Raw genomic sequence first — 17,532 nt, forward strand, 5'->3', positions numbered from 1 at the left:
TTTGGCTAGATTTGAGCCATTCAGAGTTGGATAATCGAGAAAAAGGCCTACTAGTAGATTAAATTGGAGCAAGTCGAGGTAAATGACTTGTCTAACCTTGTGTGAGGGAAAGTTCTTCTAGGATTGGTATTGATGTGATAATTGTAATGTGATGAAAGTCGAGGTGACGAGTGTGTACACGGGCTAAATGTGGAAGATTATGTCTTTAAATTATGTAGATCATTGTTTCAAATTAATTAAATTATTTTATCTTGTATATTCTTCATCATTGATCTAATTTTTATACTTTAAACTTGCTTGACCTTTTCCTGCTAATTGTTTTACCTATTTAGTTGAAACTTGGTTTCTTTTATTTTGTGCATTATTTGAAGGTTGAATTTCTTAAATTTAAATATTATTAATATGATGTATTTGATATTCTAAATTTGGTACGAAGGCAACGTATATAAAATTTTGAAATATTATTTTTGTTGAGTTATTTATTCCCGAATATTTTTTGTGAGATTTTTTGTACTCATTGTGATTGAGCCGTGAGCTCCCTATTATGGAAAATATTGTTGATATTGTTTATTTTGGCAAATTGAAATATTGAGCACTTGAGGTGCAGATTGTGATATATTGTGATATTGATACACATGCGGTGGTATAAGGTATGGGTGTTGAAACGCATGCGGTGAGATAAGGGTGGCTTGATAAGCGTGGCTAGTAGGGGAACTACTTAGAAGTCATGCGGTGTGATAAGGGTGGCTAAAACGCGGGATGCTATTTCGAGAAAAATATTTTCTTTAAAATTAAATGTGAAGGCTCCCACGGTGATATAAGGAAATGAATTATTGTGAATTTATTTATAATTTGGGACTACGAGGCAGTACCTCGGGAGTGCCCTTGTTGATATTTATTTATGGTCGCAGTTGCCTTTGATTATTATAGTGATTTTTCTTAAAGTTGTAAATTTCTGTTTTATTTCCACGAGGTATTATTTGCCCTTATTCTGTGCAATTTAATGGTGAGATACTACTTACTTGATTCACTTCCATTGTCATTTATTGTTATTACTAGTTAGGATTAACTCGGGCGCAGCCCGAGCCCAACAGCTATTGTCGAAGCTGCAAAGTTTTCCTTTGAGTTGTACGATTATTTGGGGTACATAATTTTTAAAAGAATTTGCTACCTCATCTTAATTGTTGCCAAAGTGTAATATGGTTAGACTGTTCAGTATTATTCAAAATAAATTATGTGGGTTTGTGGCATTAAAATACGTAAATGTGGTTCATAACAAGTGTAAAAAAATACACTTAACAGAATAAAATATATAGCTCTTTGGATAAGCAAAACCAGAATGTACAAGATACTGATCTTGTAGATATATACAAATCTATAGGAGACGTAGTAGTAGTTACATCGAGAAGCATATACAATTTCATTGACCCTACTTTAGGCACAGACACTCTTAACTCGAGCTCTGGAAATGCAAGGTACTGGTAATTGAAACAAGGAATATTCCTGCAAAACAAACAAGATAGCAGTAATCGAGCTTCATGGGATGTGCTCTTCCATTGCTAACATATTTTGCAATGTTGGCAAAAGTTAATATAAAGTTGAATTTGCAGCTATTAGGTAAGAAACACACTCGCAGTGACATTAACCTGCAAAGTTTGGGCACTGCAATCGTGAAAGTGGCTTCAAAATTTGTTCCTTCAATAAGGTTATGTCTTATCTTCCTTGAAGTTTATAAAACCTGGTTTGGACACTATCAATAAGACAAGAAATCTGCTAGAAAACATATAAGACAATATAGCTCATAAGAAGTTCAGCCTAAATTCTTGCAGTGAAGGATCTAACTTTTAATTGACAGCAAAATCTTTACAAGTATATCAAAGATAACAACATCACATGCGAATCTGTTAAACGCAAGCCTGTAATAATATTTTATTTATTTAAATTATTTGTAGGTAAATTTATTGCTCAGCGCCACTTGCAGCAATGTAAAAATGATTTTACATTCATAAGGTTACCAATCGTCTTCAATACAAACATGGACGTTACAAAGTTGAGCTTAGGATGTAAAGAGGAGCTTACAGTTCCTTTAGATTTCGACAATGTGTCTTCATCTATGGTTTTTCTAACGAAAAAGTAATGCATGAAAGAAACTACTCCATGTAAGTAATTTTCTACAAATGCAACTCGAGGCTTCTGTAAAAAAAAAGTGAGATCACATTATATTTTCTATGGTTCACAGAGTAGTCCACCTGATACCATGATATGCCGACGCCATTGATCACAGTCGACAAATATCATATAAAACCAAAAAGAAAGAAAATTCTGATAGGAAATTTCATTAATTCAGTAAAAGCATCATTCTGATTTCATAACGAATATCAGTAGATGTACCATCACAATATCATAAAATTAATAGCAGAAATATGCAACAGTATAGTTAAAAAGGAAAACCAGGCCTATGGAAACAAAGAGAAGCTGAAAGTTGTGTAAATGAACGCCACGGACGGGGCCATCGTGCTCCTGGAATAGATCAATGATAGTTCCCATCTGTTAATCCCAAAGCTGGGTCACAGCAGCGTGAAGGCTAGCTAAGATCCATGGCCTTTTTTCTATGAAAAACTGAGTCCTTTAACTCGATTACTCTTCGTGTCCAGCTTCCTCGAACTCCAGATAAAACTCCGTATACATATTTCAACAAGTTGCTTTATTTCCACACACACAATGACACTGCAATTAATCAAAAGTAAATGTAAAACAAGAATTTTGACATGCGTGTCAAACGTTAACTGAATTTAGTGATAAAAAATTCAAATCAAATCAAATCTGAAAGTTACTCTTCGTCTCCAACTTCGTAAACATCTCAAGGTTAGGGTTTAGTTAAAGTGCATGGTTACAAACACAAACTGAATGTTCAAGTTCTTTGAGCTGATGTAGAAGTACAATGGCTTTTCAACTCACCTTCATACCGTCAAATAATTAATCAATAAAAGCTCATCTCTGTCAAGCAAATTTGAGGAATTTTTTTTGGTATATGTGATCATAGAAAATTTAGTTAACATGCAAATTGTCAAGTACCAAACTATGAAAATTTTAGCCAACAACAGTTAACAGTTTTGATCGTAGAATTAGTTAACAAGCAATATATTTATTACTCAACGATGTGTGTCAGTTAAACGAAAAGAGACCAGAACGAAGAAGATTCATAATAAATACACATGGTCAGGGTAAGTGAAGTTCATGTTTTCACCAGAGCAAAAAGAAGTCCAAGAAATTCGGAGATAAAAAAGAAGAGCACGGATAAGAAAAACCTATACCTGAGAATTATGCAGGAATAAATCGCGGACAACAAAACATAATAACAGAAGTGGGCTGACCAGAAGTGCAGAAAATGCAAATGAACTATATAAACTGCAGATAGATGATTCGAAAGAATTGAGGTGTACATTGAGTATCGAATGGAGAGAAGTAGCTATGCCTTTCTAGTGGATAAAACCGGGAAATGAACATGTCTAGCTAGCAATACACGTAAATCTAAAGATGCCCAGTGCAACAAGATCCTAGCAGTGATCACTTGAGTTGAATAATAAAACTTCTACTTCTAATTGACAGTAAAACCTTCTCCGTTATTTGGGTGTGACCGGTTGTGCTATATGTTGAGTTACTATTAAACTATTGATACATTTTAATGTAAAACCTCTCTAAACAGTAAAACATAAACAACAAACAAATGCTTCTTCAAGTATTTCAGTTACACCCTATGATCAGTTCGAAACATTAAACGAAAAATAAATTTATTCTATGATCGCAAGTGGTAAACTTACCTGCTAAAAAAGGATAATGCTAACTAAAAAATAGAAATAGATACAAAAGAATTAGTCTATAATTCCCAATGAAGAAAATAAAAAAAGAGGTAAATCTGATGTATGTGGATGGTTTCTTTACTAATTTACATTCACAAGAATTATTCGAATTTCGTCACAGGTTGAACAATATATCAAAAAAGTTAAAATTATAATAAAACAAACAGTTTTGAAAATACCTCAACAGCAATGCTGGAGACAATGTTCTGATTCTCTGAATTACAGAATTGCAGAAGCACGGGGATCTTGGGCCATTCAGAAAATCTATTTATGTAAAGCTTTTCGAATGATTTCGTTATAAACTATATTGTACGTCGAATGATCATCGTTGCTATCTATTGTTGGTGGTCGAATTAATAATTTTACAGAGTGGGAACATTTTGCTCTTGATAAGGCCACATAGAGTTGACCATGTGAGAAAACAGGTTCGCGTAAATAAATTCCAACAAAGTCCAACGTTTGACCTTGAGCTTTATTTATTGTCATAGCAAAACATAATCGCAAAGGAAATTGTGTTCTCTTGAAAGGAACGGGCAATTTTTAATTTTTCATCAGCAGATGATAATAATGGTATTCTTGGAATAAAAACATGTACATTGTTAAAATCTCCACTTGCAATTTTGGCACTTACAACATGCTTTTGGAGGTCACAACATATAAGTCGTGTGCCATTGCATAAACCTTGGGAAGGATTTAAGTTTCGTAACAGATTAACAGGACAATGCTTTTTTAATGTCAATTTGTGGGGAGGTAAACCAACGGGATGTAATGTATGCAAAAAATCCTCATATTGACTTTGATCATTCGCTTCAGTAATTTCATCAAATGCAACATATGTTCTAGCATCTCCGGGAAATTGAGCTATGAGCAACTCATTCATTTCATCAAAACAGTCATTTTTTGTCGTCAGAATTACGCGTGAAGTCATAGAAGACATATCGGAACATGTATGCAAATCTGGATAATTTGCTCTAAACAAAAGATCTGTTACGCGGCGCCTTCCTGAAGTTCCTTGGAAGGGCGACGTAAGGCTAAGCAACCGATGTCAGTGCGGTTGCTATGCGCCAACTGAGGTCCTCGCCGTACGCTAGACTAGATTGTCAGTGCCGTACGGGAAAACCAATGTCGTGAGCAATTGAGCAGCGGAAAATGAGCAATTGAGGATGAAAGCTGATGATTGTATTGATGATGATGAAAGCTATTACAAGATGCAATGAGGTGTCAGGGGGGAGAGACACCAGTACAGAGAATTGTTTGAATGCTTGAATGTTTGAATGCTGTGGTCCCCCTTAATAATGCTTAAAAAAAATAAACCAAAGTTACATGAGTTGACCTAAGAAAGCTGTAGAAGCACACTGAAAATGAATGAAGTAAAACTACTCTATAATTACAATGAAAAAGACTTAGTCTTCTATGGAAGCAAGTCCGATGGCAGCAACTTTGTCTTGAGCATCAGGGTCTGCGCGCGCATTGCTGTGGGCGCGCGCGGCACTATTTGGATCTGCCAGCGGCGGGGCGCTGGTGCTTGGCATTGGGTCTGCGCGCGCGGCATTATCGGTGCGCGCGGCGCTGATGGCATTCGCCAGCCGCTGGCACTGATTATCGGTGGGGCGACAGAGGCGCATGCTCGCTTGTCACTTGGCGCTGCCGAGACCACGGGGCCGACCGTGGCGCTAGGCGTTGGGAGGCTTGCTGGGACGCCACGGGGCGCGTCCAAGGGGTCATGGGTCGATGATGGAAAGCAGCCCATGACATTCTCCCCCACCTGAGTTGGCGACGTCCTCGGAGCCTTACCTGCCGGATGATGATGATTGGTCAGGCTCTTGTTGGCTGGGAGGTCTGTTCCCCTCGGTGTTGTGAGATGTCTTTCTGAATGATCTTCCATGTATTTCTGAAATGGTTGGAGGCGGCTGACATGGAAGACTGGATGGATTTTCCACCAGGCTGGTGTGTTCAGCTGGTATGTGGATTTCCCGATGCGCCTTTCAATGGAAAAAGGCCCGATGTAGTTTTGCAATAGGCGAGGATCTTGGGTCCTCTTTGCAAACAAGTTCCGCCTCGAGGTTCTTACCATCACTTTGTCCCCTGCTTGATGTTGGGCAAAGCGACGGTTTTGTTCGGCATGCCTCGTTGCCCTGTCTTGGGCATTGACAAGATAGTTCCGCACTATCTTCAAAGTTTGTTCCCATTCTGTAGAGAAACTGGCAGCTCGATGAGATGATGGTATGTTTGGTGCATTCACATTTTGTGGGAGTAGCGGTTGCTGTCCGGTAACAATTTCAAAAGCGCTTTTGTTTGTATGGGCGCACTTTTGTGAATTGAAACACAGCTGAGCAGCATCCAGAAGCTTCACCCAATGTGTTTGTGACCCGGTTGCAAATTGGCAGAGATATTACTCCAGCATGTCATTGAACCGGTCTGTTTGATCACATGTTTGCTGATGATGATGGTTTGAGTTGTTACTCAATTTGGATCCGAGGCAACTGAAGAGTTGGGTCCAAAACTTGCTAGTGAAGCGTGGGTCGCAGTCACTAATGATGTTGCTGGGCATACCCCAATGTTTGACAACATGAGAGAAGAAGAGTCGAGTTATATCTTCTGCTGATATGTTCTGTGGGGCTGCGACGAAGGTAGCATACTTGGAAAATTGGTCTACTACCACCATGATGGTTGCATGATTTCCGAACTTGGGTAATCCTCTGATGAGATTCAGGGAAATGCTTTCCCAAGGTCTCTGTGGGACAGGTAGCGGCTCCAGGAGTCCCGCTTGTGTTGAGTGATCCGACTTGTCCTTTGGGAATGCTTGACAAGTCTTCACACAATGAGGGGCGCCATGAGTTGTTAGACCCCGATGATGTGATGTCTGTTTGATGAGGTTGAGGGCAGCCGGAACCGTGGGTTCAGGTCTATTGGTTCCCTCCTTAAACTGCATGGCCGTGATGTTTCCAGCGGCCATCTTCTTGGATATGCACGGTATGGTGTGGGGTTTGGCCCCGTTGTCTCCAATCATTAGGAGCATGTTGGCATATGGTATCGGGATGGTGTTGGTCTGCCTGAGGAATTCCAATCCCACTATCAGTTCGAAGTCATCGATGATAGCTATGCGTAGGTCGAATATTCCCTTGTATGGGCCAAGCTGGATTGGCGCTTCTTTGGCTATCCCACTCACTTGCTGAGATGGAGAGTTGATAGCCTTGACACGACCCTTGCATTTTTGCACTGCTAGACTGAGGCGTTGCACCTGAGTTGAGGCCAGGTAGTTGTGGCTAGCACCCGTATCTATCAATGCCCGAATAGGTCTGCCGTTTACTTTCATGTCAACGAACATTAAGGTCCTCTTTTATGATGTGGGAGGCCTCTCGTCCGCCTTTCCTTTCCCTTTCTTGTCGATTGGGAATGCCTTCTTCTTGGGGTTGCCAGCACTGGTTCCCGCCAAGGTATCATGAATGGAGCCAACAAATGCTTTGAAGGCCCCTACCTGTTCTTCGTCGGCTGAGCCGTCCTGATCTGACTCATCGTCGTCAACAGTTTGTTGAGCATTGATTTGTGTATTGGGGCATTGATTGTTCCAATGTTCCCCGCCGCTCCTGTTAGAGGTCCTCGAATTGGCCATGAATTTTGGTTGCCTCGACGGCAGCCGTTTGCCGGTCTTCCTCAGAGTCTTGACTGATGTTTGCTATGTCAACTTCGGTCTGCCGCATTCTGCGGTCCAGGTCGTCCAACCTTTGCACTAGGCTGGTTTTTAGATCAGGCAACGTATCCACGATGGGCCGTAATGCGTCAACCGTCTCTTCTAAGGTCGTGATGCGATCCCCGTAATTCACCATGGTCAGAAATGGTGATGATGATGGCAATGAGTTCCCTCGTCCGATGTCGAGCCTAGGCCCTGATACCAACTGTTATGCGGCGCCTTCCTGAAGTTCCTTGGAAGGGCGACGTAAGGATAAGCAACCGATGTCAGTGCGGTTGCTATGCGTCAACTGAGGTCCTCGCCGTACGCTAGACTAGATTGTCAGTGCCGTACGGAAAAATCAATGTCGTGAGCAATTGAGCAGCGGAAAATGAGCAATTGAGCAGCGGAAAATGAGCAATTGAGGATGAAAGCTGATGATTGTATTGATGATGATGAAAGCTATTACAAGATGCAATGAGGTGTCCGGGGGGAGAGACACCAGTACAGAGAATTGTTTGAATGCTTGAATGTTTGAATGCTTTGGTCCCCCTTAATAATGCTTAAAAAAAATAAACCAAAGTTACATGAGTTGACCTAAGAAAGCTGTAGAAGCACACTGAAAATGAATGAAGTAAAACTACTCTATAATTACAATGAAAAGGACTTAGTCTTCTATGGAAGCAAGTCCGATGGCAGCAACTTTGTCTTGAGCATCAGAGTCTGCGCGCGCATTGCTGTGGGCGCGCGCGGCACTATTTGGATCTGCCACCGGCGGGGCGCTGGTGCTTGGCATTGGGTCTGCGCGCGCGGCATTGTCGGTGCGCGCGGCGCTGATGGCATTCGCCAGCCGCTAGGCGCTGGCACTGATTATCGGTGGGGCGACAGAGGCGCATGCTCGCTTGTCACTTGGCGCTGCCGAGACCACGGGGCTGACCGTGGCGCTAGGCGTTGGGAGGCTTGCTGGGACGCCACGGGGCGCGTCCAAGGGGTAATGGGTCGATGATGGAAAGCAGCCCATGACAGATCTAATGATTCTTTTTCAGAAATGAAAGGAATAACAAAATAATCAGAAATTTCTATTTTATCATAGTTATCTGTTTTTTCTTCTCCATTTCCTATTCTCAACAAATATTCACAAAACGTAGGATCTGTTTTAGCTCGCATATTTTCTGATAGTCGCAGTTTCTCAAGTTGATTCCGAATTTCAGAATACAATAAGCTTTCTTGAATAAAATCTTCTTTTTTCCACTTCGAACAACCGGGAGGGTTTGTCTAAAGTCACCACCGAAAACAACTACTTTTCCCCCCAAATGGAGCTTTTGTATCCATCAGATCCTTCAAGAGAACATCAAAAGCTTCTATCACTTTCCTTTTTGCCATAGATACTTCATCCCACACAATGAGTTTGGCATCATGTATTAAAGCTGCTAATGAACTTTGTTTACTAATATTACAAGAGTATTGTTTATCAATTTCAATAGGGAATTTAAACCGGGAGTGAGCAGTTCGTCCTCCTGGGAGGATCGAAGCCGCAACCCCTGAAGTTGTTGTTGCTAAAGCGACAAAGCCTTTTGATCGTACAACAGCCAACAAAGCACGGTATAAAAAAGTTTTTCCTGTTCCACCAGGCCCGTCAATAAAAAAGGCACCTAGTTGGTTAGAAAATATCCTGTTAAGAATTTTATCATACGCTTTTCGTTGTTCAGTGTTCAACTTTGCCTCTAGTAATAAATCCTCTTCTCTAACAGTAATATTTCTTTCGAAATGACAATTTTTGGCTTCTCTAACAGCTGGTGACAGTGTAATTCTTTCAGACACAAGATTATATTCATTAATATAATTCCCCATCAAATGCAAAATGTCATTAATATGATTTAAAGTCATGTAACGAATATCTTTCGCATTCGTGTTCGGTAGAATCTTAAAGTCTTCTGACATTGAATCTTCAAATTGTTTCCAAAGCTCTGCCGGATTAGCAGGATTACAATACACCAATAATGTTGCAAATAAGCATCTTAAACTATATGGCATTTGATAACTTACAGCTTCAAACATACATTCGACTAAACTGTTATCACAGTGCAATAATCCTCTTTTTTCTGCAGACTCTCTAAATGTACTACAAGATATTCCATCAACTGTTAGTAAATCTTGATATGATTTGGGTCCTCTAACATTCATCAACAGTAATCTCAGGTAATATCTTTCTCCTTCTGTTGGATGACATGTCACAACACGTCCAATAACCTTGCCTTTTATGTGACGTGTCCACATTTTATATGTTGTAGACCATACAAAGTATTTGGGAAATGAAATTCTTTATACAATAACGAAAGCTGCATAGCATCTTTATTTGTATGGTTCATAACAAAGAATTCAGTTAACATTGTTTTTCTAATCATCGGATTTCCAATAATTCTATCTATACTTTCAGAACTTTTAAAGGAAACAAATTGGTGTCCTTCTAAATGTAACTGAAGGTGATATACAGCTGGAGTCATTTCACTAATTGGGAAACTAAATAAACGCCAAGCAGCTTCCGGAGGTGAAACCCATCTAGCCGATTGATATTCTTTTATTTCGTTTATGTCTGTATCTGTATCACTGTTATGTATACGAAACGCAATTTTATCATGTCCTTTACAAATATATTTGTAAATATATTTAACTACTTTGATATCAGAACAAACTTCTATATTCAAATGGCAGTTATACTTGCATAACAAAAAAGGATTATATGGAACAACCCACGAATTGTCTAAAAACTGAGTTCTTATTTTTGCAGTTTCTCCAGTTTTTCGCCTTCTATATATTGGATAAGAATTTTTTCCTTTTGACGTTTTATCAGCAAAATCTCTTGGATATTTGAATTTGCAATTACTCTTTTTCATGCAAATATTTGTCGGATTTAACCTTCCACAGGGATCGTGCATCATATGTTGAGTAACAAGTGAATACAAATAACAATCTTTAATAGCATTAGGCAATTCCGCACAAACAAATTTATCATAAGATTCAGGAGTCAATAATTTGTCTTCATCAACAAGTATTATAAGAAAATGAGCATGTGGAAGACCGCGTTTTTGGAATTCTATAGTGTACATAAATCCTGCAACTTTTCCAAAGATTTGCCTTTTCAATATATCTTTTTTTAGTTCTTCTATTTTTGCTCTGAATACTCTACTAACTAAATCAGGTCTATTTTGTACCTCATCACTGGATCATAGATGTTCTTTTATTTCTGGCTAAGATGGATTACACGTCATTGTTATAAACAAATCAGGTTTTTCAAAACATTGCACCAATGCGATAGCATCCATATATCGTTGACGCATATCCCTTGGTCTACCTATAAATGTAATAGGGAGGAATGTTTTCTTTCCGATTTTAGAGGCTTCTCTTTCACCATATCTCAAAATGTCAAGAATTCCTTGCAACACTTCAATTCTAAATAAATCCTGATTAAATGTGAAAAAGTCTAATCTTTGTGTTTCAAGCTTTATATATGCGTCTACTATAAATTGTTGAAATATTCTTCCACAATGTACTACTTCGTTTGTTTCATTATCTCTTATTTGAAATTTGTAACAGTAATACTCTCGACATGATACTGTATCTCTTTTTCGTTTTCCTTTTTGCAGCGATTCTGCTTCCATGTCGAGAAATCCGTCAACTGAACACATATTTTCTATGCTGGGCAGCTGCTCATGTTCACAGTGAACTCTATTCCTTGTCAGATTATTCATGTGAGTAATTTTTTTTATTCCACAATGCCATCCATTTTCACCATACGGAAACAATAAGGGATACTGCAAAGGATCATAACAGCCGTAGTAATAATTTACTAATTGAGCTCTATTACTATGGGTATAAATACGTATATGTGGTGCAGAAATAGTATTTCCAGAAGTTTCTTCCCATATTGCTGCAATCTCTGATGCACTGGGTAAGTTATATGTTCATTGGTCTAAGGCTGAGTCACATCTAAGTGCAATATAAAAATCTGATAACTTCGGAACATTTAAGAGAGATCGTAGGAAAACAGTGTATGGATTGACTTTTAATATGCCCATCAACTTTTGCACTATTGATTTGTTAACTCTTGTTGAACAAGCCATTCTGTTGGCTAATTTGTTATCACGATCATAAAAGTATAATTGTAAATTCTTTGGTTTTTTCGTTACAAGGAACCAAATCATCTATGAAATGATACATCTGTCCCTGGACTCTAAATGTGTAAATACCACAGTTTCTTTTTGCCAATTCTTTATCGTACTTTACACCAAATGAAGTAAATGCAAACATATTATTGTACATTCTAATGTAAGTTCGAAAATGTTCGGATTCTTCCGTGTTTTCAAAGTATAGCTTTGATAATTCAATTGGCATTTTATGTGCGGTTAGCCTTATTGAACCACTGCCACAACAAAATGTTGGAGGTTCATATTCGAACCTTTTTGCAGCACAATATTGGCAGTTTGCAACTTTTTTCAGAGAAACATACGCATCTCGTTGCTCCCTAGTCGCAAGACAGATTTTTTTGGCGTGGGTATGACCTGAATGTTGAAGAACTACCATTAGAAGAGAAGGGAGTTGGAAGGCACACTAATTGTAGAAATTATTTATAAGACGTAGTTTGTGCAAACCTTTAGTTGGAACTGTGCTTGAGGTCGAAACACAGTGGTCAGATGTACGCGATGTGCATCCTTATATGCAATAGTCAGAGATAACGATAATGTGCAACCATTATGGCACGTTGGGAAAAAAAATATAAAGGGTAAGCTTACCCATTTCGGGAATGACAAGAGGATTGCATATATCTTTTCCTTTTTCCACATTATCGCGGGATGTAGTCGCACAAAGTTGATAGCTAGCAACTGTTAGAGAAATAGGCAAGAGCTTTAAATGTGTACACTAAAGCTTTAATAACTGAAAAACAGAGCGTATGAGCACAAAATATTTTCAATGTTTTACTTATACACACATGTAAGACAACTAAGGTGTCAAACACATTGTACCAAGGAAAAACGAAAGACTACTTTATCAATATGTATGGTACAATGAGTACAACATTATAACCTTTTTCAAGAAGGGCATGAGGTTCTCGTATGGTAAACGCAGTTTGTTTTGGGAATCCAGCTTTGTATAAAGATGATGATGCCTGCTCTGAGATAGCAACAATTGCATTTTCAGCAAGGTTATGCCTTGCAGTGTCTTGTTTTCTCATACGCCGTGATAACAGTAATGCATCCCTTCTAGTAGGAGAAATTTGGTTGTATGTATCGCGACGTTTGAGTTGCATTGCAGCCTTCCTTTTTTCTCCATGTAGACAATTATCCCTTTTTTTGGAATCCATCAGTTATGCAAGTTCAAGTTCCTTTTATACCTGTAGATATTTGCAGCAACAATACTTCATGAAATGTTTGGGAAACACATATTATATTTTATGGTTAAAAAAGTGACCAAATTAACCTTTATCATGAGTACTCTATTATAAAAAAGAAAAAAAAACATTTCACAGGTAATGGCTATCAACAGTTATAGTAGCTAAAATCACAGAAAAAAAGTGCTTAAACTTGTATCATATAAGCATATCTCTTGTTGAGGAGAATGGCTAAAGACTCATTCATCCAAAAAGGGAATTTCTAGACCAAAGCTGGGAATTATCTCATGGGTACAATTTTCAGAAATGGTTGTACCCAAAAAATTTGGCCCGGCCAAGAATCCTTGGTTATCCTATTTTCCTCTACCCAGTATTTGGTTGGAATACTCCATCTTTCGCTTGTTCAATTCAACACTAATTGCCAAATAAATACAATGTTATTATCCAAAATAACTTTAGAGTTAGCAAGCAGTTTTACCGACTACCTAGAGAAGTATTATTCGTGCTTAATCACTTACCTATCCCCATCATTATCTCTGTATCCCGATCCGTAAATCCGCCAAATAAATAAAAAATTTACCACCGCAGATCCCTTGAGGACGGAGTGGTTTTAAACAGAAGGGAAAAATGGAAATAATACAGTAAAAACTGAACTCACCCAAAAATGGTCGGCTAGAAACCTGGCAACAGCAAGAAAAACCAAGAGCGAAAGTATAAACTGAGAGACGAAAGAAAGTGTAAGCCGAGAGAAGACTATACATGAGGAATCGTAAAATCTTTTGTTTGCCCACTGTTTACTCAAAAGCGAAAACATGACGTGCCCTACTCTTAGCCTGTGAGGCATGTGAAGCACCAGACAGAGCAATTTGGAAAAGTTGATGATAGTGTTGAATCCAACGGCGGCCTTGACATATTTTGAAAGACCCAAAATAAACCTAAAAGACGATTATGCCCTCAAGCATACAGGCATGCATGTTGACCTGATGTGTGCTTATGCCGCTTTATTAGATAGTAGAATATTGTTAACACATGTCCTTTATTATTCCAGCAGGGCCTGACATAACCTCGTCACTACTCTATCAAGGTTAGGTTTGGCACTTATTGGGTACCGATATGGTGTACTCATACTACACTTCTGCACATCCTTTTTTGCAGATCCAGGTACATCCCACCAGCCCAGACATCAGTGAGCTACCTGTGTACGGAAACTTCGAGGTATATCTGTCAGCGTCCGCAGACTCCGGAGTCCCCTTCGATCCTTATTATGTTATTTTCTTATTTTTTTTAGACTCTGATATATAGAGACATTGGGGATAAAATCTACCGGGTTTTGGGAGTTGTAATTATTTGAATTGCAGTTTCATTTATTTTAGATTTCTATTGTTATTTCCGCATTGATAGGCTTACCTAGTCTTAGAGACTAAGTGCCATCACGACATCCTACAGAGGGAATTTGGGGTCGTGACACTACAAGACATCCTAACATAAAACCACATCGCCCTAAGGCCTATAAGCCATTGTATTCTTCTTAAGCACCTTCATAAATACCCCAACTGTAACACTCACTTTAAAAATACCTTATGCGAATTTAAAATTGTTCCTCTTTCCTTTCTTATACTTAAACGTAGAATCCATAGTCAAACAGAATTACCGCACGTCCTGATACCATCCAATGTAAATAACTGATTCTAGTGATATACAAATTTAAAAAAAAATTATTTTTCACATATACATTTTGAATCCATTAGAACCCTCTCGATAGTCCTCCACTCTGCTCAAAACTAATTTACTCCGCCCCAAACGGGACGAAACACATGTGCTCCTTTAGCACAATCAACACTCAAATAAGTAACACTGCCTTAACACGACCAATCAAATTCATACTTCGTGTGCACTACATCCTTTAAAATAACAACTTAATCATTCCATAATTTTTATATTTTCATAAAGTTCAATGTAACCCGTATCCAGGAATATACTTACCCAAGTCATCCTCGATCTCCACCTCTATAAGTCATAACTAAACCACAGGTATGCCTCACACCAAAACTAATATTTAACATATATCCATGAAATTGAATTATCAATAGCAGACTCCCCCGCTTGGCTCAAAGCCATAGAACAAAACACTCTATAACTCATAATACTAATACTTTATTACTGCCATGATATTGTTGTCAGTTCAACGAAAATTCTTCTAAAACTTATGCAATACCCACCATAAAGTACCTCAATCATCGGCTAAGTTCGCATTTATTCTCGTGACAATCAAGTCAACTTTCTCAACCAGATTCAAATTCAAATCTCAACACATACGCTCCGCTGGTAGAAAATAAACTCTCCACTCAACATTATAAGGAGTACACCTATGTAGATTACTCCGCAGGAGATAACCCACCTGCTTAGTCTCAAATTGGCATCTTGTTATATCCTTTCGCACCCACATTTACCACGGAATCACTTAATATTTATAAGTTTGAACTCATCAACACGCATGAAAATCTACTTCGTTCCATAATTAAATAACATGACAGATCCCTCAACGCACTCACAGCTCAAGATTGTACGTCACATCAAAACAAGTATCAAGTACCCAATAGCAGACTCTTGAGTCACAAGTAAATTTTATCCGTCTCATTCAACCCACCTGACACATGCCACATTCACATCATACTCATCATATAGTCATTTCCGCCGCTCATCGAGCCACAAATTCCACTCGTAGGGACATTACTGAACATATGAGTCCAAATGTACACGTTACAACTGAAGCTACTGAGCTTAAGCTGCGGTCCAACCCTAGCCTCAAGTCCTCCAGACTGGCCTATCACCAAAACACAAAATACACATCTCGAACCTCGTTCATGGAATCACAAGCCAGCGAGGCACAGTTGATACTGAGCGCTCACATACGCACAAAAATGTGTGAAAGGAATTCAAAGAGTTATGTTTCAAGCTGAATCAGCACGATAGAATACAAGAAAGGAAAAATTTCCTAAGGGTTCGACAGCCTCCCGAAGATAAGTACAGACGTCAATGTACCGATCCGCAAGACTATACTAAACCTGCTCGTGACTCGTGAAACCTATGTCACCTAAAGCTCTGGTACTAACTTGTCACGACCCAAAATATTACCTGTCATGATGGTGACTATCTCAATACTAGGCAAGCCGAAAATCTCAATAAACTCTTATATCTTTTAAGTGTAAAAACATAATGATTAAATTCAGCGGAAGAAAATTCACAAATACATATATAAACACTCCCAAAACCCGATGTCACTGAGTACATGAGCATCTAATATGAATACAAGTCTAGAAAATATGGTCTATAATAGTCTAAGACCAAATACAGTAAACAAGGAGATATGGAGGGAGAGGCAAGGTCTGCGAAATACGGCAGCTACCTCTGAATCTCCAAAGAGTCAACCGTGCAAAAGAATCAACACCTGCTATGTCCGGGAATACCTGGATCGGCACACGAAGTACAGGGTGTAGTATGAGTACAACAAACTCGGCAAGTAACAATAACAAATAAGGAACTGAAGATAGTGATGAACTACACAGTTATAGTTAATTTTCAGTAATTTCAGCAAAGAATAGACATGTTTTCAAATACGGCAGTTTAAGTCAAATCAATTTTATACAGTTCAATGTAATCCAAAAATAAAATCTTTCAGAGATTTCAAAACAAAGACAGATAGCAACTAAGTGCAACAACAAATAAAAAGCAAGTACGGTCTCTCAGGGCAACAGTCACTCAACTCGTCACAACAACTCAACCACTCGGCTCTCAGCCCTTAGCACTCACACTCAATGGGTACCCGCGCTCACTGGGGGTGTACAGACTCCGGAGGGGCACCTACAGCCCAAGCGCTATATTCCACACGGACAACTTCCGTGCTGCATGGACAACTCACGTGCTATAGTATCAATATCTGGATCTGCACGGACAACTCACGTGCTATAGTATAATATCTGGATCCGCATGGACAACTCACATGCTATAGTATAATAATATCTGGATCCGCACGGACAACTCACGTGCTGCACGAAAAACTCATGTGTTATAATAATATCTCATAATCAGGCCCTCGGCCTCACTTAGTCATAAAACTCTCCAGTCTCTTGGGCTCCTAGAAATTATGAAATCAGCCCAACAACAATGATATGATGCATCAATAATGAACAATAGAAACTGAGATAAAATAAACAAGTAAATTGTGACTGAGTACAAAACAACAATTAACCATATAGTTCAACATGTACACGACCTCTGTGGGCCCCTACAGTGCCAACATATAATCTAAGCATGATTTGTGGTTCAATTTCTCAACTACATGGAGAATGTATAGATAACAACAGATTATTCAACTTCACAGTTTCACGGGACGGACCAAGTCATAATCTCCTCGGTGCACGCCCACACGCCCGTCACCTAGCATGTGTGTCACCTCCAAAATAATCACATGACACAAAAATTCGGGGTTTCATACCCTCGTGACCAAATTTAAAAATTGCTACTTACCTCAAACCGTGAAATTCTTATTCCGCTAAGCATTTGCCTCATGAATTGGCCTCCAAATGCCTCGAATCTAGCCACAATTAATTCGATTC

The 17,532-nt window shown here is 38.9% G+C and overlaps 1 protein-coding gene across 4 annotated transcripts; it reads right to left on the reverse strand.

The window, feature by feature from the left end:
- Nucleotides 1-2,396: 2,396 nt before the first annotated feature.
- Nucleotides 2,397-13,815, reverse strand: LOC104089407 (uncharacterized). Of its 4 annotated transcripts, XM_009594293.4 has the most exons (5): nt 13,575-13,815; nt 12,613-12,919; nt 12,321-12,410; nt 12,180-12,239; nt 11,514-12,089 (listed from the first exon to the last, which is right to left on the reverse strand). In XM_009594293.4, exons 2-5 carry the CDS (start codon nt 12,887-12,889, stop codon nt 11,677-11,679), a joined length of 840 nt encoding a protein of 279 aa, XP_009592588.1. In that variant the 5' UTR covers nt 12,890-12,919; nt 13,575-13,815; the 3' UTR covers nt 11,514-11,676. The 4 variants fall into 4 exon arrangements, with proteins under 4 accessions (XP_070051068.1, XP_009592588.1, XP_009592589.1 ...); XM_070194967.1 differs by lacking the exons at nt 11,514-12,089; nt 12,180-12,239 and adding an exon at nt 2,397-2,727 and having other exon boundaries at nt 13,575-13,808; XM_009594294.4 differs by lacking the exon at nt 12,180-12,239 and having other exon boundaries at nt 11,516-12,089; nt 13,575-13,814.
- Nucleotides 13,816-17,532: the final 3,717 nt, after the last annotated feature.

Source organism: Nicotiana tomentosiformis, chromosome 2, assembly GCF_000390325.3.
Source record: "Nicotiana tomentosiformis chromosome 2, ASM39032v3, whole genome shotgun sequence".
NCBI lineage: Eukaryota > Viridiplantae > Streptophyta > Magnoliopsida > Solanales > Solanaceae > Nicotiana > Nicotiana tomentosiformis.

Bases quoted from the DNA above. Each gene is read 5' to 3' on its own strand.
- LOC104089407 (XM_009594293.4), bottom strand. From the start codon at position 12,889: ATGGATTCCAAAAAAAGGGATAATTGTCTACATGGAGAAAAAAGGAAG. The intron at 12,411-12,612 runs GTTATAATGTTG...TTTCTCTAACAG, and splicing joins TCATGCCCTTCTTGAAAAAG to TTGCTAGCTATCAACTTTGT. The intron at 12,090-12,179 runs GTTTGCACAAAC...TTCAACATTCAG, and splicing joins AAGCACAGTTCCAACTAAAG to GTCATACCCACGCCAAAAAA.